Here is a 23,410-nt window from a genome sequence, read left to right as displayed (position 1 = left end):
ACTCTATCTGGATGGAAGAAGATGGGAAGGATCTTTATTCTAAACTGATCTGAGGTCATTCAACTTAAACTGTCCTGGTGTCCGACGGCTCAGTGCTTCAGTCCATCACAGGCAGAATAAAAGAGTTTTCCTCACATTGGGAAGGAAGCTTCTTTAAAAAGAGTTTTGAGGCTGAGTTTAGTATTTCTACCGACCAGACAAACCAGAACGTCTCACTTTGTTTCTACAGGTTCAGAAAACGATAAGAGAGAGAGAGAGAGAAAGGGGGGGGGGGGGGGGGGGGGGGTAGAGAGAGGGGGGGGGGGGGTAGAAGAGAGAGAGGTAGCTTTAACTAGATGCCGCCGCCCTGTTGGTCATGTTGGCAGTAGCTGCGTTGCCTGTGTGACAGACGGGGGAGGCCAACATCCCAACTCTGCTTACACACACACACACACACACACACACACACACACACACACACACACACACACACACACACACACACACACACACACACTTCACTTTGCCCTAATACGCTCTGTTTTTCCACTGCAGGGTTTAATCCTGCCCCTCTTCTTCAAGAACCCCACTCCTCCTCCTCCTCCTCCTCCTCCTCCTCCTCCCCTTACATCCTGATGGCGGTCAATCTCAGACCTGGAGCCCCCCCACCCCCCCCCCCCCCCCCCCCCCCCCCTCCCGTCGTCCTGTGTTCCTACAGCCGGCCACCAAGCTGTCCCGGACCGCCACCTCCTCGCTCCCCTCCTCCCACTCTGCTGTCCCTCCTACGCCATCGCACCGCACCACAGCATGGCACAGCAGGGCATCGCCACGTCACACAATGACACAACCAGAGAGAGAGAGAGAGCTCCTGCTGCTGCGAGCAGAAACACACACACACACACACACACACACACACACACACACACACACACACACACACACACACACACACACACACACACACACACACACACACACACACACACACACACACACACACACACACACACACACACACACACACACCAAAGGTCAGACCCGGAGCCTGTTGTTCAGAAGCTGTAAATGTTTGATGAGACGAGTGTTGAAAACGTGTCGACCGAAGGCCTTTCGCTCCACGCCGCCGCCACCAAAAACTAATCTGAGTCATGCTGAGAGGAGGCCAATCCTCATCCATCACAACCTCTGATATTGATACACGGAGATGCACCAAAGTTTTCAAAACATTGGGAGAATGTACAGCGGAGCTTTGGTCGCTCTGAAAATCCACTCTGGGTTTGTAAAGCAGGAGAGCAGCCGCAGCCAAGAGGAGTTGTGCAGTTTGTCTGCTCGTAGAGATAAATGTGACACTGTAGAGAGGATTTATTCACTTATTTTATTCAGCCTGTGAAGTTCCCTCTCTGAAGTGAACCACGACTCGCTGGCAGCCGCCATCCTGCCAAGATTAACAGAAACAGAATCTACCAGCTCCCAGGAATCACACACATGATCTCAGTCTGTTGTGACTTAAAGGGTCAGTTCACCCAAACGACAAATAACAAAAAGAAGAACAGTTTGTCATGTGGGTATTAAAAGGTATTTACACAGATTAGACCGCTTTACACAAACATATAGGATCAGCTCCCCGCCTCAGTGCGACGTGATTAAACACTTTTTTGTTTGCAAATCTGAAGCATCAGTTGTTATGAAACATGCAGATTATATGCCTTCACTTTTTGTTTCCTACTATGGAAAAGTGATGCCTATATATCCAATTTCTTCTTTCTGCACAGCGGTGGAGCAGTTGGAGTCTACATGTTCTCCCTGTGCCTGCGTTAGCTTTACTACAGCTACTCTGGTTTCCTCCTTCTGTCCAGAAACATGCGTTCATGGTGATTTGTTGACTAAAAATGTTTGAGAGTGTGAATGTGAATGCCTGAAAAGCTAGAAAATAAATGTTTTGATGCACTTGTAAAAAAAATGAAAATCTTTCCAAACAGGAAAAACAATAACCGGTGTACTTTGTACGCAGCTGGAATCAGCTTCACACCTTGAACTTGATAAAGCAGCGGAGGTGATGGACGGATTTCTGTTTATCTTTTCATACGTCCATCCTATGAGCAACAGAAGTAATATTATAAACTGTTGTTGAATAAAAGTAGCATTGCTACCAAAACGGAGGATCTCTATGGATATGAGAGGAAAAAATATATTTTTTTTAATTCATGAATTGGCTAAAGTGATGAACTGAAACAAAGAGATTAGAACATTTCCATGGAGCAGCTTCTGCTTTATTTTTTTGTTTTGGCAAAACCGCTTTTATATCCGGAGAGGTTCAATAAAACCTCCAGCAGAGACAACAGCTGTATCACACACACACACACACACACACACACACACACACACACACACACACACACACACACACACACACACACACACACACACACACACACACACACACACACACACACACACACACACACACACACACACACACACACACACACACACGGTGATCTGAGCAGGCAGCCAGTGAATCAATGCATCAGGTCACGGCCTGGGATGTTTAAATCTGCTGCAGGTTGTAAGCTGAAGGTTTATGTAATGCAGTAAGTAAACGCTTCGACCCTGGCACACAGATAAACAACCACACACACACACACACACACACACACACACACACACACACACACTCTGTGTCTGGCCAGAGAGCCGCCAACCTCTGGCCTTACCCACACTTCTTCTAATCCACCTCACCTTCATACCCTGCCTCTGAGGGAGTGAGGGAGCGTGTGTGTGTGTGTGTGTGTGTGTGTGTGTGTGTGTGTGTGTGTGTGTGTGTGTGTGTGTGTGTGTGTGTGTGTGTGTGTGTGTGTGTGTGTGTGTGTGTGTGTGTGTGTGTGTGTGTGTGTGTGTGTGTGTGTGTGTGTGTGTGTGTGTGTGTGTGTGTGTGTGTGTGTGTGTGTGTGTGTGTGTGTGTGTGTGTGTGTGTGTGTGTGTGTGTGTGATTAAGGTAGCCCTCCTTCCAGCAGCTAAAGCAGCAAATCCAATAACTGGCCTCCATCGACTGGCACACTCATTAATTAGGGCTTAATACAGCTTAATGCTCAGGCACTGCCCTACACTAATTCCACAGACACACACACACACACACACACTGCTGGCTCGCCTCTGCCCTGCTGCCTGGAAGTGGGGAGGAGGGAGGGAGAAAGCTTGGATGGATTCATGGGTGGACTGATGGCGAGACAGATAAATGGATGTTTGGGCTGAAGAGGATCTGTGGTGTCAGGTGATGTGGTGGACTGAGGCCCGTTGGGGGAGGGTGGGGGTGAAGGGTGGGGGTGGGGGTGCCCTGCCGCCTGCTGAGTGCTGAAGGAGAGCAGAGTACGCGAGAATCCCCCTCTGACCTGGTGAAAGGACACCACCTGCTGGATGCCACCGTTCACTGAATCGACCCCCCCAACACACACACACACACACACACACACACACACACACACACACACACACACACACACACACACACACACACACACACACACACACACACACACACACACACACACACACACACACACACACACACACACACACGTGAACCTGCTTCCAGAGCCTCCCCGCTAGAAAGACAGCGCTCTGCTCTGCAGCCGACACCATAGAAGCAAGTTTTTGCTGGGAGGCAATTTGAAGTAATTTCCCCTGACGGCCCAATAATCAAACTCTGCACCTCCAAGTGCCACCCTCTCTATTGACTGCTGCTACTGAAGAGATTAATTACAACACACACACACACACACACACACACACACACACACACACACACACACACACACACACACACACACACACACACACACACACACACACACACACACACACACACACACACACACACACACACACACACACACACACACACACACACACACACACACACACAGAGCCACCTCTCTGCGGTATACATCAGTCGTAGCCCACAGCTAGTGTCTAAATTCTGTTGTGTGTACGTGTTTGTCTGTGTTTGCATATTTATTTACAGGTGGGAGCATATGTCCTAAAGGCACGGTCCAAAGGGAAAGTGCTCACGTCACGTTGGAGAAGCAGAGAGACGCTAATAGACGGAGAAGATGTGGAAGCAGCGTTCAGGTCTGTCATTCATCGAGCCCCACGTGAGTGTGTGCCTTCTTAATACTCCACAACTCAGCCGGTGCAGAGTGTCACTTTAAGAAAATATTTATTGCACAGTGCATACATTATAAGAAACCATGAGAAAACAAGCCACAGAGTGAACTGTCCCTTCTCCTGTCATCTGCTCCACGTCTCCAAAAATACCAGCCGGCTCCACGCTGAGGAAGGTGGGATCAGGTTTGGAGGCTTTTTATTTTTTTTATTTTTGAAACAGAAATAAATGTGATTGAGAAGATGAATGTGGGCTGAGATTAAATGTGAAAGTTCAACTGCAGCGAAAATCCACAATGAGACAAACGACAGAAGCTCAGGAACGAGCAAAAAGAATAAAAGAGATGATCTGTGTCTCGTGTGGAAGTCAAACGTCACCCCGTCGGAGGAGGAAAATCTCTTTAACTCACAAACATTTGACTGAGTGAACCCCACATATGTGGGTGTGTGTAGCACTGGGGGGGTGGGGGGGGGGAGGCAGACGGCCTCAGCTTGCCTGCTTACAACAACACTGCCAGGGGCAAGAAGGCTGCAGCTGCCACATACACACACAAACACACAAAAAAGCATATTTCGCCCAACCCCAGGCCCACCGTCACCACCGTCACCACCCTCACACCCCGGCGCTCCAGCTCAAGCTTGGCTGGCCACACAACTGCACTCAAGACTCCGTGTGTGTGTGTGTGTGTGTGTGTGTGTGTGTGTGTGTGTGTGTGTGTGTGTGTGTGTGTGTGTGTGTGTGTGTGTGTGTGTGTGTGTGTGTGTGTGTGTGTGTGTGTGTGTGTGTGTGGTGTGTGTGTTGTGTGTTGTGTGTGCCTGAAGGCCGTGCCCCTGGCCTCCTCCTCTCCACCAACCTGTCACGCCAGTTGTTGCTCTCGCTGACGAGCACATGCCGACACCGGGACGCCGGTGGGTTTTGATCGGGGATACGACCGACTCACATTCCCTCACTCGTATTTGATTTTCTTCATTTTTATTTACCGCCACCTGTCATTTCCAGAGATTTTATTTGCACGTGCCTTCGCTCTGTAAATGCGCGGGCGACTTCACACGTGTGCGTCAATGTTTGAAAAGGACCCTCAGTCCCTTCTTGCTTCCAGATCCAACACACACCAGATCAGCAGCCTAAAGTCTGAATACACAGGTTAAGACACTGCGTTTTTGACATTCTCCTGGATTCTCATTTTCTCTTCATGAAACTATTCTATTGTGGACTATATTTTTTTTTTTACAAATGTTTAAATAAGAAGAATTTCTACAATAAGACTACAGTGATATATATATATATATATATATATATATTTAAATAGGATGGAATGTGGAATCACCCAGGCGACACAGGTTTAGATTTCTCGGAGAGTTTAAACTAAAGCTGAGGTGACGTGTCGTCATTCAAATGATTGTCTGAGATCAATCCTGCTCTCTGGTTTGCAGATGTTCTCCATCACCGTTGCTCATATCTCCCTCATTTATCATTAATCTAAACATTCAGCGGCAGGTTAGTGATGAAAGCGGAGCAAAGATTTATGAGAATCATTTTTTTTTATTTTTTTTTTATAGTTAAAACACGTTCAATGTTTCATTTTAATGCTCGGCTTAAAGAGCAGAAATCTAACTTTAGCATTATATCATTTAAAATGCTGATTAGAAACAGAACCTCTCAGAAATTGATTTCTTTTGTCTTTTTTAAATTTAATATTAATAATATAATTAAATTTTTTTAAGAACTTTGCAATTTAGATTTTGAAATCTACTGATTCTTTACTAATAGTGAGGAAAAAGAACATTTCTAATTCCCCCCACCAAAAAATCTGTGTAATTTAAATAAATAACCTTAAAAAAACACTTTTACTATTTTAACACCTGAAAATCCAAACTACGTGAAACAAAAACGTTAAATTTCAACCTGCTGTAAATGGAGTTGAAAAACTTTTCAATTAGGAAATAAAAAGGAAGTTGTGATTAAACTGTGTGTGTTGTGAGTTCGTGTTGGGTGGGAGAGCAGCCGTGAGAGCACAGAGAATTAAAATGTCTCCACGATCAGAATGTGAAACAGTAAAAAAGAAAACCGTTTCATTGTGTTAGAGTTAATAATATATATCAAAGCCCGTGTGTGGATCTTACACTCTCCATCAGTGACAAATTCTGCATGGTAACTATAAAATAGTTATATAGATTAAAAAAAAAAAAAGATTCCACTGTATGTAACTTTAACAGCAGCTTTTTTTTTTTAAATTACTTTAGTTACATGAATTTGTTTAAAACAGTTGCTGCTGTGATTTTTCTCTGAATACTTCCATGGCTCCATTGAATTACAAGGAAATCTGTGTTTTCTTCTCTGAATCAAAATAAATATATAAATGAAAGAGAAATATCAATAAATAAAAGGCACTAAATAAGTAAATGATTGTCTTTCTCATAAATATACAGTAGCACTTTAACAAATCCTCTTGAGCTTGTTGCTGATTTTTCCATTAAAAAAAATGTTTTGCTTCCTGACAGCAGGTCAACATCAAACTCACACAAAGATCAAAAAGCAGCGAGTGAAAGGCCCCCGGTGAGCGCCGAGAACCAAAGCACGTTTGGAGCGTGTTTAGGAGAGGACGTCAGGAAACCACTGACGATGTGACGGGAGCTGCAGACGGCTCAGGATGTGGACAGAAGTTCTGTCGCGGCTGCATCGGCAGAGGTGTCGGTGCTGCTTGCAGGCTGCGCCGCCGTCTACCCGGCGCCGGAGCGTCTGCCGCCGCCGGGCCCGCCGACTCCTCTTTTAAGTCTCGTGTTTGTGCGTTTGTGTTTCCCCGCATTAAAGTGTTTCTGCTGATGTTACGTCGAGCATTCCTCCAAAGAAGGGGCAGGTGTTTCTGCTCCTCTCTCCTCCTTGTAGTTTTATGAAGTGAGTGTTAGTGTCACTGACTGGGGCTCGAGATGTGACGCTTTGCACAGTTAACGCTCCAGCTTGCAAGCCTCTGGCTACAGCCCGACATCTGAGCTGCAAATCTGTGCGTCTGTGTGTGTGTGTGTGTGTGTGTGTGTGTGTGTGTGTGTGTGTGTGTGTGTGTGTGTGTGTGTGTGTGTGTGTGTGTGTGTGTGTGTGTGTCGGGGCTGTAAAGCCACCGTTTGACAATGCTCTTTCAGCAGGCCGCCCCGCGGTCGCTCCCGGCTACAGAAGGCAGCTGGGCAACGCAGAGATGGAATCGGTGAGAGCGAAGGAGTGGAAGACGAAAGAGGAGGAGGAGGAGGAGGGAGGACGACTGATCAGCGCCATCCAGAGGTCAGAACAGGATTAAATATGAGCGGTGGAATAATCTGTCCCGCAGCCTTCAAACGGACGAGCTTTCCCCTCTGCAGTCCATTTAAATGTGAGTGGAACACGGCGCACACGTCTTCTGATTAGTTGTGTTTTAAGAGTGAACAGAAGCAGATTAGAGCTCAACTTTTCCTGCTATATGTGAAAAAAAAAAAAAAGCATAAAGTGAAGCGGCTGCCGTGAGAAATAAAAAAAATACATTTCTAAACGTGTGAAGGAGGAAAAAAAAGAAAAGTGTACAGGCGACCAGTTAGAGTGTGTTTGTGAAATGTACTGCAGCGAGGTGACAGCGGCGACGGTGACGCTGGTGTGAGTCTGCAGACGCTGGTCCTCTTTGTCTTCATCCCCACTTTTCTCCACATCTCACTCTTTTTTATCTCTTACACACACACACACACACACACACACACACACACACACACACACACACACACACACACACACACAGATGAGACAAATAAAATCCGTCCTGTTTTCTTCTGCCCAGCCTCTGCCAACTTCATTTGCAAATGAAAAGTTTTGCGAGGAGCGTCCTTTTGCTTTTGGGGCATGGCAGCACACTGTGTGTTTGGGGGGGTTGGGGGGGGGGTGACAGAGGGTGTGTGTGTGGCAGAAGCCCAGATGAAGCAGCCCTCGCCCGAGGCTCGCCGTCCGCCCGCGGTAGCAGCAAGCCTGTTCCTTCTTCCCCAGCCCGCCGCGACCATTTGTTCCATTAACCAATCTCCTGGAGCCTCTGGTGCAAACGCACACACACACACACACACACACACACACACACACACACACACACACACACACACACACACACACACACACACACACACACACACACACACACACACACACACACACACACACACACACACACACACACACACACACACACACACACACACACACACACACACACACACACAACCACAGGCATACATACTTCAACAACTGCTTGCACAGCTCATGCCACACATGGCCCTGCATCCCTCCTCCATCCTCCGCTCCATCCCTCCCTCCCTCCTCTGCTCTCCTCCAGACGCACGCACCATCTTTCTTCGCGGAGGCCATATGGCCCAGTGAAGCCTGTGGATCTACAGACACATCTGCGTATATGTTGCTGCTCCCCTTAAAGGGCTGCACAGCGAGCCGCATGCTCACAGACTCACACACCTATACAGCGCACTCATGCTCACACACAGACACACACACACACCCGGGCCTGACAAACACACTCCGCTGTCAATACGTGTGATTAAGCAAGTGTTGGTCTATCGTATGTATGCGTGTGTGTGTGTGTGTGTGTGTGTGTGTGTGTGTGTGTGTGTGTGTGTGTGTGTGTGTGTGTGTGTGTGTGTGTGTGTGTGTGTGTGTGTGTGTGTGTGTGTGTGTGTGCGTGTGTGACCTAAGTGTGTACAGGCGTAGTGATAATTGGTGAAACAGCCTGCGAACAGCTGTGGGGTGAGAAAAGGTTGCGTGGTGTTTAGTAGAGAAAGCAGAGGGGAGGAGGAGAAGAGAGGAGAGGAGTAAAGTTGGAGCGTACGAGACGGAAAAGTGCAGAGACGAGAAGACGAGAGGGAGACAAACGGAGAGCAGAGGAGGGGACAGCTGAGAAGTCGCCGATGCAAATCTGGAAACAGTTTCAGGAAACTTTTTCTTCTTTACTTTCTTACACTTGCCGACATCATTACGACGGAGATTTTACGAAAATCCTAAACTTAATAAAATGTGTTTGTTTCTTAATTAACAGACAAATAAGAACTCTGTTTTTTGTTTTTTTTTTCACTCCGAGACAGAAACTCAACACTTCCAATGAAAAACAGGTTTGAAAGAGAAGCACAGCTCAAAAGTAAAAAGTTTACACCGACATAAAAATCATCAAGAGCTTGTGAGGTTCTCGCTGAGATCGTCTCAATCAACAGTCACTCAAATTTTAAGTTCCGCAAATTCATCTGAAAATACAAACTGCAAGATGTCTGCATTCAACTATTAATTATTTGTTCCTTTTAGCATCTGTTAGTAGAATTCTTGAATATGTCTAATAAATATCTATGTACCACCGCCTACCTTCACTGTTGTCTCTTTTGCCTGCTATAACTCAAACATGAACTATTTTCTGTGTGTTTTCTCAGTAGTAAGCAGTAAAGCATCACTCAAGGAAGACAGCGTGAAGATTCATAAAAAATAAAAATCAACAATTCATCTACCAAAGCAAACACTTAATCTAACAAATGAAGATATAATAAAGTTCTTGAATTAAAAAGAATCCTTTATGATAACTGGTTTTGCATCTTCTCTAACCCACTGCTGCCCTGCTCCGTCTCTCTATCTCCCTCTATCTCTCCACTCTCCGTTCCTTCCCTTCATCTCCGAGCGAAGAAGGAAAGAAAAAACAAAAAAAACCCCGCAACAACACAGAAATAGTGAAATAAATAATTAAGTGGCGCGGCAAAAACATTGTGTGCTAAAACCCCTGTGTAGTTTGGCAATCAGCTTGCCCATGTAAAAATAAATCAAGCTGATTTTCCAAATGTTTTGTGCGTGGTGCGCTGTTGCCGCTCTTCGCAGCACAGATTGCAGGCCGATGGAGAGGCTGTGGGGAGGGGCGGGGCGCTGGATATTGAACCCACTTGCACCAGCTTGTTAACACGTACACCTTAACCCCCGAGCGGTGAGGCAGGGCGCCCACTGAGCACTCAGGGCCTGCAGGGACCAACTAACATATACCCCATATACACACACACACACACACACACACAGGATTACAAAACAAGTGCGCTATTCAGCACCAGATAAAAAAAAGTACCACATGACATGCTGGCATATATGAACATGCGCATTGCCTGTACATCACAAACAACAACACATGACTCCAGAAGAGCTCCAATAAATACAGCCAGTCTTCATCCTCAGTTTGAGAGCAGACCGCTGCAAGGAGAATATCTCTGTGGCAGGGTTTCAAGCTTTCTTTGCTTTCTCGTTTTGCCCTCCGAGTATTACGTACACACACACACGCACGCACACCAAAAAAAAGGAGTGCCAGCTGCAATGTGCATCATACCTTCTTACCTCAGCACTGTATTGTACCTCCTCAAAAAGCAAATCAGCCCAAATAATTCAGATGGAAACGCCAAAACTGCGTGTGTTCGCCACACAAACCCGACAAATGCATTCTCAGACAGATACACACCTTCTCCCGCCAAGCAAAAGGAGACACAGAGACGTGGTCGGGCGGCCTGACGGGGCGCTCCGGAGCTGACCTCTCGGAGAAGTGAACTCGGGAGAGATTTTTCTTTTTTTTTTTTCAATATCAGGAGGATTCATCAACAAACTAAGTGTCAAAGCAGAAAATAAAACTCGGTAAATGCCAAGAGTGATTATCGTGGTTCAGTTGGGAGAAGAGAGAAGTTAGGTGCCAACTTCCCAGCCAATCCACTTTTGGCAGCCAGATTCCTACTCTGCTAAACCTCCTGAGAACATGCAATAGCAACCCATACACACTCTCTCTCACACACACACACACACACACACACACACACACACACACACACACACACACACACACACACACACACACACACACACACACACACACACACACACACACACACACACACACATAAAAATACCACCACAACATATGCGCGGAAACATACAGAATATTCATACTTCACACTCCTTGTCAACTTAGATTGTTATTCTTGCTACGAAGCACGCAGGAGAAGTCGCACTCACAACCGGGAGACAGCTGTGACTCGGTAAACTCGGTAAACTTTGTATTTTGGCAGCGCCGGGCTGTCTGCAGGTTAACACCGGTGGGTGGGAGACAATATGTAGTGTCATCGACGGGCGAGTGTGTGAGAGGAAACTAGAGTTTGGGGGGGGGGGGGCACTAGGGAAGTTTGCAGAGTGGGGCAACAACACCCACACACCCTCGCCCACACTGGCAGACCGGGGCCGGGCGCCAGGTGCCCTGTGGAGAAGCACACCAACTGGGCTCCGCTCTCCAACAGGAGGAGACCCCCCGCGTCGCACACGTACAGATCGTGTAGCATAAGCCAGAACCGGAGCAGCTTTTTCTAAGTTCAAAAACCCACAAATCTTCATATTTAAGTTGAACTTTCATGTTGAACTTGTGAGTTTAGCAGCCAAAAACAAAAACATTATTTAAGAATCACAATACATTTTCCCTGAATTAATTCAGCAGTGAATCAATTTAAATGTTTTTTTTTTGTTTTTTTTAAAGTGCTTCTTTTCCCAAAAGCAAAACTTAGGATCTTAAACAACAATAGCAAGAGCAGTTACATGCACATGCACACACAGGTTGAACACTGCCACTTTATCAAGTGTCTGAGATGTTTCCTGTCACAAACGGTTCTCTGTGGCGTTTCTTCAGTGTATTCCTCACACAGATCCAGTTATTCTCACTCAGGTCACACCAGGTCATCCTCTCCACCATCCAAAATATTGAAAACGCAGCTTTCAACAGCGTGTTATTATTTTTTATCGGCTTTTACATGTGTTTCCAGGAACAACAGTCCACCTGATACTCGGGCCAATTACAGCCCTTTAACATCAAGCAATGTTTTTATTTGTCAAGTATGAACTTATTGCCTTGGCAGCTTAAATTCCTCAAGACATTCATGCAGCTGGGAACTGGGATAATTCCCATTTCCCATTTAGTCGTGTTCACACACCAATAATCACCTTACTGCTGCTAAAGAGTCAAGAAAATGAAATGCAGCTTTTCCACTTTCTCACTGGGAATCTTCCAGTCTGACTGTATTCAGACCTGAACAGTCGCTGACAGAAGCTTTCAATCTTTTCTGCGACAGTTCAAGGTGTTTACAGTTCACACAGCAAACTGAGTTTCAGTGAATGAGTGAGTGCATTCAAAGCAAAAACACATATTTTCTAAACAATAAACAATAAAAACTAAACAACAAACTAACCCAAATTTTGGTGTTTCATTTGTGATTTTCACCTCCTTTATTCCCATCCTGTTTCACTGACAGCCTTTATGATGTGTATTCCTCATAGCTGTTTATGCCACTTAACATTTCCTTTCTATATGATGTGTCGGTTTAGTCACTGCAGAACAGCAGTTAATGCAAATCTCTCAGAAATGAACAGTTAAGACCCAATTTTAAGTGCATAAACCTCTTTTCTTCTGAATTTATCCCAGTAAACATGTTGTGATGTTCATTGTTTGCCCATAAATGCACAGAAGCACTACATGTAATCCATGGGAGTCTTATTAGTCACAATAAATAACCACAGTCTTTGATCAGCAGCAAGACAGAACTGAGTTGGAGAGTGTTGCCTCCATTCTGACAGCAGGAGAACAAACTGCTGACACAAAAACCACTGTGTCAACAGAAATTAAAACTATTCTTATATAAAGCAAACATCAGATGTGCAGAAGACTGACGGGCTGGGGACAGACTGTGAAGGAAAATACTTTTTGAGGAAGTGAGCTGCACAAATGGAAAGGAAACAACACTGAAAATCACTTTGAGGGCGATAACTGAACTGTACTGAGGGGCTGCTGCTGGTTTACAAATCAATAAATATAAATAGTTTGATCCTAATACTGATTTGTAAATGGATGCAGACAGTCACTGATAACCACAGAAAACTCAGTTTCACAGTTTCATTCAAACAAAAAAAACGTTCCTGAACCTGCTCAACAAATCACAGCCGAATTAAGTGAGTTGTTTTTTTTATGTAAGTGAATATCAGACAAATCCCTGTGTGTGTGAGTGTGTGTGTGCGTTTACCTGTCCTTCATGCGTTGGTGCATGCGGCCGTGCTGCACACACTGGTTCTCCATGTCGAGGCAGCGAGCTCTCAGACTCGTCACCGTCTCCTCCAGGTGTTGCTTCTCCAGGCTCAGATGTTCCAGATCACCTCTGCCACGTGCGCACAAACACACACAGATGTTACACTGCACGACACAACAATGTGTGAGACACTTCATAACCTTCTAAGTGATTAAATACCAAGTGATGTTTTATTAAATACTTGACTGATGTAAACTTCCCAAGGTCTTCCACTGAGTTCATTAATTTAACGGTGGTTAAAATAAAAATTGCACAGTATGCCCGCCAATGTTTGACGCTTTAAATTATTTTCCCTACAATTATATATAGTGAAAGTATATTGGAATAAATGCATTTAAATATTATGACAAACATAATTACCATAGAACACTGTTGATAATTCTTTTTCAAGAGAAAAATGTACTCGCAGCAAGTAAAAAGGACCGAATGCGTTAGCTTAAACTGAAGAGTGACATTAAAGACAAAGAGACAATCACATGTCATTTGGAAACTTATTGTCTTAAGAGTTTTATTCATTTTTGTACCTGTTGAAATGCAGGACGGAGAGTACAAAAAGTGCTATTTGGACCTTAATTCCCATTTCCCAGGAGTTTCAGTGGTGAACAAGGAGAAATGTGCCTCTTAAGAGAGCCGCACAGCGAACTCCCAACAACAATTCATCTGCGTTTGTCTTCCTGCGACTGTGTCGCCTCACTTAGCCTGACTGAGGCCGTCCAGCAGGATTTTAACCGCTACGTTGGGCTGAAACTCCAGGAGCTCAAACTGCCCAAGGCTGCAAAACACACTAACACCACACTGCTGCTGAACTACATCTCTCTCTCACACACACACACACACACACACACACACACACACACACACACACACACACACACACACACACACACACACACACACACACACACACACACACACACACACACACACACACACACACACACACACACACACACACACACACACACACACACACACACACACACACACACTGCGTGACTGCGCAAACTACTACCCATAGAGAGGAACACATTAATACAATGTGTATATGTATATCTATGTCCTCAGTGTCCATGTCCTTCCATAACAAAATGAAATGTGCGATCGTGTGTGTGTGCGTCCTATGGCTGGTGAGGCCAGCGCGGTCTGGCACGGCCAGATTGGGGGCTGTCATGTGACTAATGTGCAGCACAGCTCCAACAGCTGACAGGACACTGGGCCCAGGGTCACTCTCACACATACACACACAAGACCACACAAATGCACACACAAACACACATACACAAACACAGGCAGCCCAGATGGAGAGCTGGGCAGGCCTGCTGTGACTACTGTAGCATCAGGTTAACAAGAAAACAGGTCAGACTGGAAAGCAGTATGTAGTATGCTGACATGCTCCGTCCAAACAGCCTGGATAGATGATGCTTTGTGAAATGATGACAAGGATGTCCAACAGACAGAGGGAATAAACAACAGAGTGAGAGAGCAAACAACTGTTCGCATAATAAAAAAATCTTAAAAACACGGTGTACGATACAAACAAAACAAAAAACAAAAAGGGACACAAATCAAGATGAAACTGGATAAATGCTAGAAATACTGACCTGTTGTTTCCTGTCAAATCCTCCAGTTTGGCCACCAGTGCACAGCATTCTTCCCTCAGCTTCCCAATCAGGGAATTCTGGGAGCTCAGGAGAGCTTCCAGCTCTCCGACTGCAATCAATCAGGATAAATCAGGCATTAAACTGAGGTCAGCCGCCACAGGTGATTTTGTGCACTTAAATCCTCTCATCCTGTCTGCACTCCAGCTGACAGCAGGAGGCCGACGCTGAAGCGACGTCTCACATTAGTTAAGACACTTTTACTCTTCAGCCCTGCCGCCCACACCGCGGTGCGGACGCCGTCGAACTCGAAAAGCTGCCTCGAGGATCTGTTGTCACAGGATGTCACCATCACCCGCCTGCCCTCCTCTTTAATCAGTAAGTTTTGTTTAATGTGAATTGAGCTGCATGAACACAATAAAACAGCAGCAGGGGTTTGAAAGTGTTCAGGAAAAGTATCACAACCTTTCAACAATGTTTGTCCATTTGATTTACAGACACATATAGAAGGAATACAATAGTGTTTGCAGCTAATTTGTGGACAAACAACCTTTTGGGTGGCAGTGGTGGTCTAGAGATTGGAGAGGCAGACTTTCGCAGTCTTGAATCCGATTGCAGACGGTCACCAGGTGACCTTTGACCCCCCACCAGTTCCCCAGATGCTGTACTGCTCCCATCATGTACATGTTCAGTCACGTTTTCTTTCTCGCTTTAGTTTTTTATGCATGCTCCACATATTGTACACACCACTATATCTGCAAAACTGACGCAACCATTGGTGTATGTCTGTGTGCATGAATGTATCTGAGCACGTCAAATGCATTGAGACTTTTCAAAGTCTTTTTAGTCTGCAACCTGCTAAAACATCATTTGAATCGGTGATCGCCTGAGGTCTTATATAAAATACAAATACAAACATGGACAACTCAGTTTTACCTTGACATTATATGTAGATGCGTTATACTTGAAGTCTTCCCTAACTTCAGAGATAAATGTTGGAAAATGTTCATGTGAACATGTATGTCATAACAAACTGATATTTGGGCAGGTCTGAAAGAGATGGCTGAAGGCTTTGTGGTCCGAGCCACCCGGGATGTAAGCTGGTTGCACTAAGCTTCCCCCACTGTGACATTAAGTTTGCCTTTCGCACATTAGCCGGTCTTTTTTCGATGTGAGAACAGCTCAGAGTACTTTTTTGAATTCCATGAAAAAGATGGGATAAAACAGTGCTTTGATTTCATGAACAGATACATAGAGTATAAATGGAGTATGACCAGTCATACCTGTTCCTGCAGTGATCACTTTATATCCGGTAGTTTTTCTTAGCTTTAGTCAGAGAGGAATCATAGACTCCCTGCTTATATTACTGGATTATTTAGAAACTCATCTGGTTTTACTATCAGTCATTCTATCTCACTCTGAATTGACATTCGAAAAGCTGTACTTTCAATTTAGTTTGATTAACATCTGGTTGGCTGGAGTGAAACGGGATGCAATGATGGAAGGAAGGAAGGAAGGAAGGAAGGAAGGAAGGAAGGAAGGAAGGAAGGAAGGAAGGAAGGAAGGAAGGAAGGAAGGAAGGAAGGAAGGAAGGAAGGAAGGAAGGTATAACAGTAGTGAGTTGTTGTCCTTTTAAAAGGGGTTGCTACAGCCAATCATTGCAACTTATATCTAAAGTTCCTCCACACGCAAGGTCAAGACTTAACCAGATGAGACCCCATGGGGAGTGTGCTTCATGATACCATTGAAAAATATATAGAACATCAGGTAAAGAGTATAAATAGAGAAATTATTGGTTCCTGAATGGAAAAAAAAAAAAAAACCTCTTTGAAAATCACACAAGGTAATTAGTAAAGTTGTGTGTGATTTCCTTTCAAGAAAAGTGCAGTCAGATTTTGTCTAAGATCTGATCAACACAAAAACTGCAAATGAATCATAAAATGAACCAGGTTCAGTGACCCATGATTTCATTAAAGTATGTATGATAAAACATTCTCATACCATTAAGGTACAACCGACTGCCTAATGAACAGAATTAACACAGATAAATAACATTTCTGTTCGCACATACAAAACCACATCTTCACAAGAGCTATTGGAGTGAACAAATAGAACCTACTGTAACAAACGCTGCAGCTAAAGCAAGATACATGCAGTACATCTCTTTGAATGTAGTCCCGCAAAAAGCTTTTGTGGACAATCACATTAAAATCAAAACTGTTCAAACAACGAGAAGAGACATACAGAGAGAAACAGCCGTACAGAGAAAAGAGAATAGAAAAATAAAGTGAGTGAGAGAAAGGGGGGGAGGTGGGGGGGGGGGGGGGGGGTAAAAAATGAGGTGGGGGGAAAAGAGCGGATTGTTGTTTGAAAGCGCTTTCTTTCTCCTTCCCAACCCTTCCTGCCACGTCCTCATCCGCTCATGGGGGCCTCTTTCTGAACAATCCAACACTGGGCTTTCATCGTTCCTTTGAAATGGTCCACGTTCAGCTCTCCAACATATGTCTGCTCTTTTAAAATAACAATGGCTGCCGTTTGGATTGAGGGAATGATCCACCTGCTCCAGCATTCTGTTACAGTCAACCAAAACCAAAAACACCAAGGACTCGCAGTCTTTGAAAAGTATGCTCAGACTTTTTTTTTTTTGTGTGTGTGCGTGTGTGCGCCTACAGTAGACACTGACAAGGAAAGAAAAAGATAGTTTAGAAAAATAGAAGAAGAACCATGGCGGTAAATCCATTTATACTTTTTAATAAAAGTGTTTTTCCCCTCCAATCACTATGATAGTTAGAGAGCGAACTGCTTTTCAAAAATAAGCTGTATTAACTGAAAAAGTGCCTCATGTGACACAGTCTGCAGCGTCACTCGTGTGACCTCGGCCACAGATAAACGCAGGAGCAGCTAATGTCAAAGCAGACAGAGATATCAACTGTTTAACTCAACTACGAAAACTCGGAGCCGTGCATCCACACGTACGTTCAACAAAGTTTTGGTCAGTGCTGCAAAAAGTTGTCTGAAGAATGCTAATTAGCTGAACAGGCTTTGAATGCGTCTGGCCATGCGTAGGCCAAAAAGAACCCTGGGACACAGAAACACAGCAGAACTGGCACTGGAAACAAACAGAGGAAAAACGAGGGAGGGAGGGATGGAGGGAAGAAGCGTGGCAGGGAGGGGAGGGACGAAGAGAAACAAATATCTGATATCATCTAGAGGCTGCTCTGTACACATTTACTCAAAAAAGAAACATGAAAAAAAAAATCTGAAAAAAAAGGTGGGAGGGAGGGGAGATGAGGGGGGGGTGGATGGATGGAAAGACAAACGGATGGACGGAGAGGCGGGATTTGGAGAGCAAGAAAGCTAATTATCCAGCTCGTCTGTTGGGTTGCACGGGGAGAGGAAGTGATGCGAGTTACTAAAGGACGTCCACCCCTCTATCCCCTCCCCATCCACAGCTTCCTGCTGTGCTCTGATGTCAGCTCTCTTTAGACAACATGTGTGCTGCCGACACGCGCCAGAAAGAAACCCTTTGTTTACCCCCCTTCCCTCCATCCATTCCTCCCTCTATACTCTCCATCTTTGTTCTGCGTACCAGCAGGCTCCCTGGTTGTTGGAGGGAACCACAGGTAAATAAAAAGATAGGAGAAGGGGAGGGGAGGGGAGGGGAGGGGAGGGGTGGGGAGGGGAGGGGGTGCTGTTAAAGGGTGGGTGGTGGGGGGGATCCAGATGGTGCAACAGATGTGCTAGCAGCAGCAGCTCTGCTGCGCAGACAGACAGGGAGCTCTGAGCGGGGTCTCTCCACTCTGCTCCCATCACCTTCCCTCCGCTCTGCCCAGCGAGCGTCTCTTCTCCTCTTTAGACGGCCGCTTTACTCTTTTCGCTCTGTTCTGCTCTTTTGAGATCTCTTGATGAGTTGTGTTCCTGTCCACCCTGCTGAATCATCCTTGAGGAAGAGACTGAAACCCTCCCAGCTCAGCGGCGGTGGATCTGCAGCTGACCCTTTCGGCTGTGCTGCTTTATCTCCGGCACTTCTGAATATTTTGACTCTAATTGCTTCATCCTCTTCAGTTAGTTAATCCTCAGAGTGCAGACTATATACCTGCATAATGCACAGGCCCATAGAAAAAGCTGAATGTGAGGACATGCAGTGGTGTTCTCTACAGTGTGTGGTGTTCTTCAAAGAAACTCTTTGGAAAGATGTCACTTGTCCACCTCTCAGCTTATATGACAGTTTATATTTACATTTCAGACTGCATGGTGGTTCGTGAGCACTCTCTCCTAGTGACGACAATATCCCAGGTTTGAACCAGTTAGTAAGACAGTTTTTTTGTGTTGTTTCCATGTTCTCCCTGAGCTTCTGTGTTTCTTCCTTCAATCCAAAAACATGTCGTATAACGTATATTAAAAAACAATGAATGTTTTCTCTGAAATTTTTACAATTGAATAGTGGTTTGACCGGATTGGAGCCTCTTGCAGGCCGGTATGTTTGACACCGCGACAGCAAACACTATAACAGACACAGAGCAGTGGAATAAACAGCTAAACATGAACACATGAACTCAGCTTTTAGTACAAAAAACAAGAAAACACAATGCCGTAATGGATGACACCCGGACCTTTCTGTGTACAGTTCACATGTTCTTTCTGTGGGCTTTTCAAACACACTCTGGTTCCTTTTTACAGCCCAAAAACACGTTTTGTACAGTTTGTCTCTCTGATGAAACACATTACCTCTCAGGTCGACAGCATGTGTGTCTGCTTATGACACTGAGCACTGACCTCTCAGCTGGTGATGAGCCTCTGCCTGCTGAAGCTTGGCGAACAGCTCCCTCTCCTTCTCCCGCGCTGCAAGTGTCACAGACGCCGTTTCCTCCTCGTGAGCCCGTGCTGTACTCTCCCTGTCCTGTCTGTAAAAGACATTTAATCAACGATGAAAAGGGACATCTTTTTGTTTTAATTTTCTGTCTAACAGTTATCCTCCTGGGATCCGAGGGAAACTGTGTTATTCATTGTCTCTTTTATACGTGATATTTTTATGTGAAATCAAGTATTTCACCATCATACATGACATTTGTCTGGACATCCTGGATGTCGCCTTTACATGATTCAAAGAAGTAGGCACCAATGTTTTCTCTCTATCTTTTTTTTTTTATTACGTAAAAGAAACATGAGATTGCAAAGCCGCTATTGGCCATGTATATCCATACATAGGAGGAGAAGAATGTTACAAAAGTCGGAGTTCCAAATTAAAAATGTGAAGAAATGAGATTAACTGTATGCATAAGCTCAGCTTTTACAAACTGAGGAAAGCTTTCAATTGCCTTCCAGAGCCAGTGAGGCTGAAGGCAAATCCGAGACACTGGATGCTGTTGAAAGAGAAGCTTCAGTCAGATATGAAACTAAATATTAATAAAACACTGACAATGTGTAGAACATTTCACATTTAAAGCTTTCTATAGAATCAGTAATGAGGTCTAATTTTATTTATTTATCAAAGCAGATACATTATAACTAACATAGTGTATGTTTGGTATAATCTGCATCTAACTTGTCTGTAGTCACTTTGAAAACACTGAGGGGAAGATCACAAGCATAATTTTATCATGGCCAAATCAGAGAAATGTAATTTATTGGCTATCAAATCCTGTGAGGATGCACCATGATACCTGCTGCATGTTTGCACAGCATCACTCCCATAAAGGAAAACAATCCAAAAACACTGTTGAGTTCCGGAGTCACTTATCACACACGATTAGTCTCAGCTTGATAGCGTCTTATTCATCTTCTGCTGATGCCGAAGCATAAAAAGGTTTCTGAGTCATGACTTGAAAGCCCACTCTGATCACTTTTACCATGTCGGATAGGGACAGGACTGTAACACTCCACTCTGCCGGAGCCAACTTCCATTACCTTTCAGTCTGTGTGTTTGTTAATCAGCCTCATGTGGATTTAAGTGCTTTCTAATTATGCAGGCCATTACATTCAAAACACACTAACAAATGTGTTGCGCGTGAGCAGTTCTGAACGAGAGGTGTGTTTTAATAATCATGCAAGAAATGAGACCTGCACACTCACTGAGGAAAAGGGGAAACAACAGCCTTGTTACAATGTGATCAGGGGACGTTATCGAGCTAATATCAGAAATATGACTTAAATGCGTGATTTAGTATCTGCAGCAGTTTATTCTCAATGCATCCCAGGATACTCCGCCACTGTTTCTGAATCACAGGTGAAGGGAAGTTAGTTTTGGTGCACATGAAGGAGATCAGTGATGTGGAAAAGAGAGTGTGGTAGCTGAACACAGAGGTGAGAGAGGAGGCATTAGAGCGAACACACTGTACACCAAGAGCATGAAAGAGAGGACAGAGAGGACAATGATGGAAAAGACTCAGGGGGCCGAAGGGTAAACGTGTCAGACCACTGTCAGCTAGAAGACCCCTGAGTGATACAGCAGCTGTCTACAGCACATGTGCACACACACACAAACTGGTCTCTAGTGCTCTGGTTGAGAATTAACTTTTTATCTCCTGATTTGTTAAAAGTCAAAACATCAATGACGGGTCTGGAGCAGCATGAGTCAGTTTTACACATATTACACACATGTTAAAAAAGCACACACAGCTCTCCAATGATGCATTACAACATCAGCCATATTTGTATTTTAAGAGGGTTTACATATGGCTAAGTACACAGTCCTTAGCTTAACTGGAACGCAGACATACTGTTCGCGATCGCTTTAATCTGCGCTTGAATTCGTGTCAATATCGAGCAGGTAAGATGCAAACGAAGGTGGCGCCGGCTTTGAACAACGCTGCATTTTGTTCCTGTTTGAAGCAAACTTTTTAACTCAACCAAGTCCAAACGCTCTGCAACAACAGAGACGCAGACAAAGAAGGAGAGAAAAGAAGAACTACAAAGAGAGGAAAAAACGAACAAATAAACAGAACTCTTCCTGAAGTCCAAAGGCGCTAATGAAGAGAGAATTCTCCAGTTTAAGTGAAAACTTTTCTCCCCTACAGCGCTTGGCCTGCATCTCTAAAGTGACCGCGTCTGTCTGTTCCTTCGTGTGTGTGTGTGTTCTCCTGCTGTCCTGCTGTCTGGGGTGTGAAAGCGGGTGGCGGGTGTGCAGGGGACACAAGGAGACTGTGTGTGTGTCTGTACGCATATGAGTGTGTGTGTCTGTGTGTGTGTGTGAGCGACTGAACCCCCGCTGGGCTTGAACAGCAGCCTGAGCCACCAAAGCGCACACCAGGGCTCAGCGGGAGATGGCGGGCAGGCGTTGCCAGCCATTTGGTCCTGCAAGAGGTTCCAGGGGGCCGTGTGTATTTGTGTATGTCTATGTGTGTGCGTTTGTGTGCGGTTCGGATCGGGGGGGGGGGGGGGGGGGGGGGGCTCACACCAGACCTGTTTACCCACCAATTAGCATCAGAGAGTCCGCCAGAAAGTTCCAGCAGTCAGCAATAGAGTGGTGGTGAGGAAGAGGAGAGTGACAAAAAAATTTGAGGACAGAAAAGCAAAAAGACAGAGAGCTTCACATTTGGCATCTGTTTGGTCTCACTGATCGACTCAACCACGGACTATGAGTACAAACGTATGAAAGCACTTAGAAAAGGACATATAGATGGGAGGCCTTCAGGCCTGGGTTCAGCGAGGACATCCCGAAGCAGCATCACGACTTGCTTTCAAATAAGTTGCGTCTCAGGGTTTGTCACGAGTTCACAAGTAAACAAAGGCCTGAAATCTCAACTGAAGATCAAACTGACGCTGATAGATCAAAGTTATGAGGATCTTTCCTGTGCGCCATTTTGTATCAACAATCAAACGCAACATGTTTACTTGTAAAATGTTGTCCCAAAATGGCTGCTGATGAGCACGATCAAACTGAGGCATAAAAAACAGAAAGCAAAGAAGAGATGTCAGAGGAGAGCCAAGCCCTGGAGCGAGCATTCGGGGCGTCGGGTAGAGCAGAGGCTGAATGTGTGGGGCTGGGGATGTATAATTCTCCTTGGGCAACAATCTGCCTTCCAGTTAATTGGTGAATGGGCTCTGGGACGCTGCCTGTGGCAGGAACTCTTGTTTGGGCCTCGGAGGCAATAGACTGAATGTTCAGTTAGCAGATAGCTGGGCCTGTTTGTATATGCCTGGCCTGATGCACTGTAGGACAGCTTGATAAGTATGGCGAGAGCAGCACGGGCCAGGGGCCTAAGGTAGGCTGGAATGGCTCTGGGGCTGCGTCCAGGTACAGTGGCTGCTGGGTAAGTGGGAGGTGGCAGAGGCGGTGGCTGGCTGGCTAGCTGGCTGGAGTGATGAGGAAGAAGAGGGAGCCCAGTCCACACTGCCTGCTTAAGTGGGCACTATTCAAGCTGTTGCCCATTAGATGTGGGGTGCCAGGGCCTGACCAAGCGCGGAGTTTGCAGCACCCCATGGTGCAGCCGGCATCCCACGCCAGAACCACCAAATGCCGCGGTTTATCAGAGAACGAGCACAAATTGGAGTCAGACGGTGGACTTGGAGGAATTGGAGACATACGC

The 23,410-nt window shown here is 45.3% G+C and overlaps 1 protein-coding gene across 6 annotated transcripts in view; it reads right to left on the bottom strand.

Annotated features, from left to right (window-relative positions):
• Nucleotides 1-23,410, bottom strand: part of sdccag8 (SHH signaling and ciliogenesis regulator sdccag8) — a 47,307-nt gene that overhangs the window by 3,252 nt on the left and 20,645 nt on the right. For all 6 annotated transcript variants that reach the window (XR_013936027.1, XM_080481417.1, XM_080481414.1 and 3 more), the window contains 3 exons: nt 19,659-19,786; nt 14,886-14,994; nt 13,222-13,353 (listed from right to left, as the gene is read on the bottom strand). Coding sequence is in view for 5 of the 6 variants with exons in the window: in XM_080481417.1 (XP_080337543.1) it covers nt 13,222-13,353; nt 14,886-14,994; nt 19,659-19,786 (369 nt within the window). In the remaining variant the exon portion in view is untranslated. The remainder of the gene's footprint in view (nt 1-13,221; nt 13,354-14,885; nt 14,995-19,658; nt 19,787-23,410) is intronic.

This window comes from Lipophrys pholis (genome assembly GCF_963383615.2).
Source record: "Lipophrys pholis genome assembly, chromosome: 15".
Lineage (NCBI taxonomy): Eukaryota > Metazoa > Chordata > Actinopteri > Blenniiformes > Blenniidae > Lipophrys > Lipophrys pholis.
Note: the sequence above shows the minus strand (reverse complement) of the source record. Positions and strands in the feature narration are given on the sequence as shown.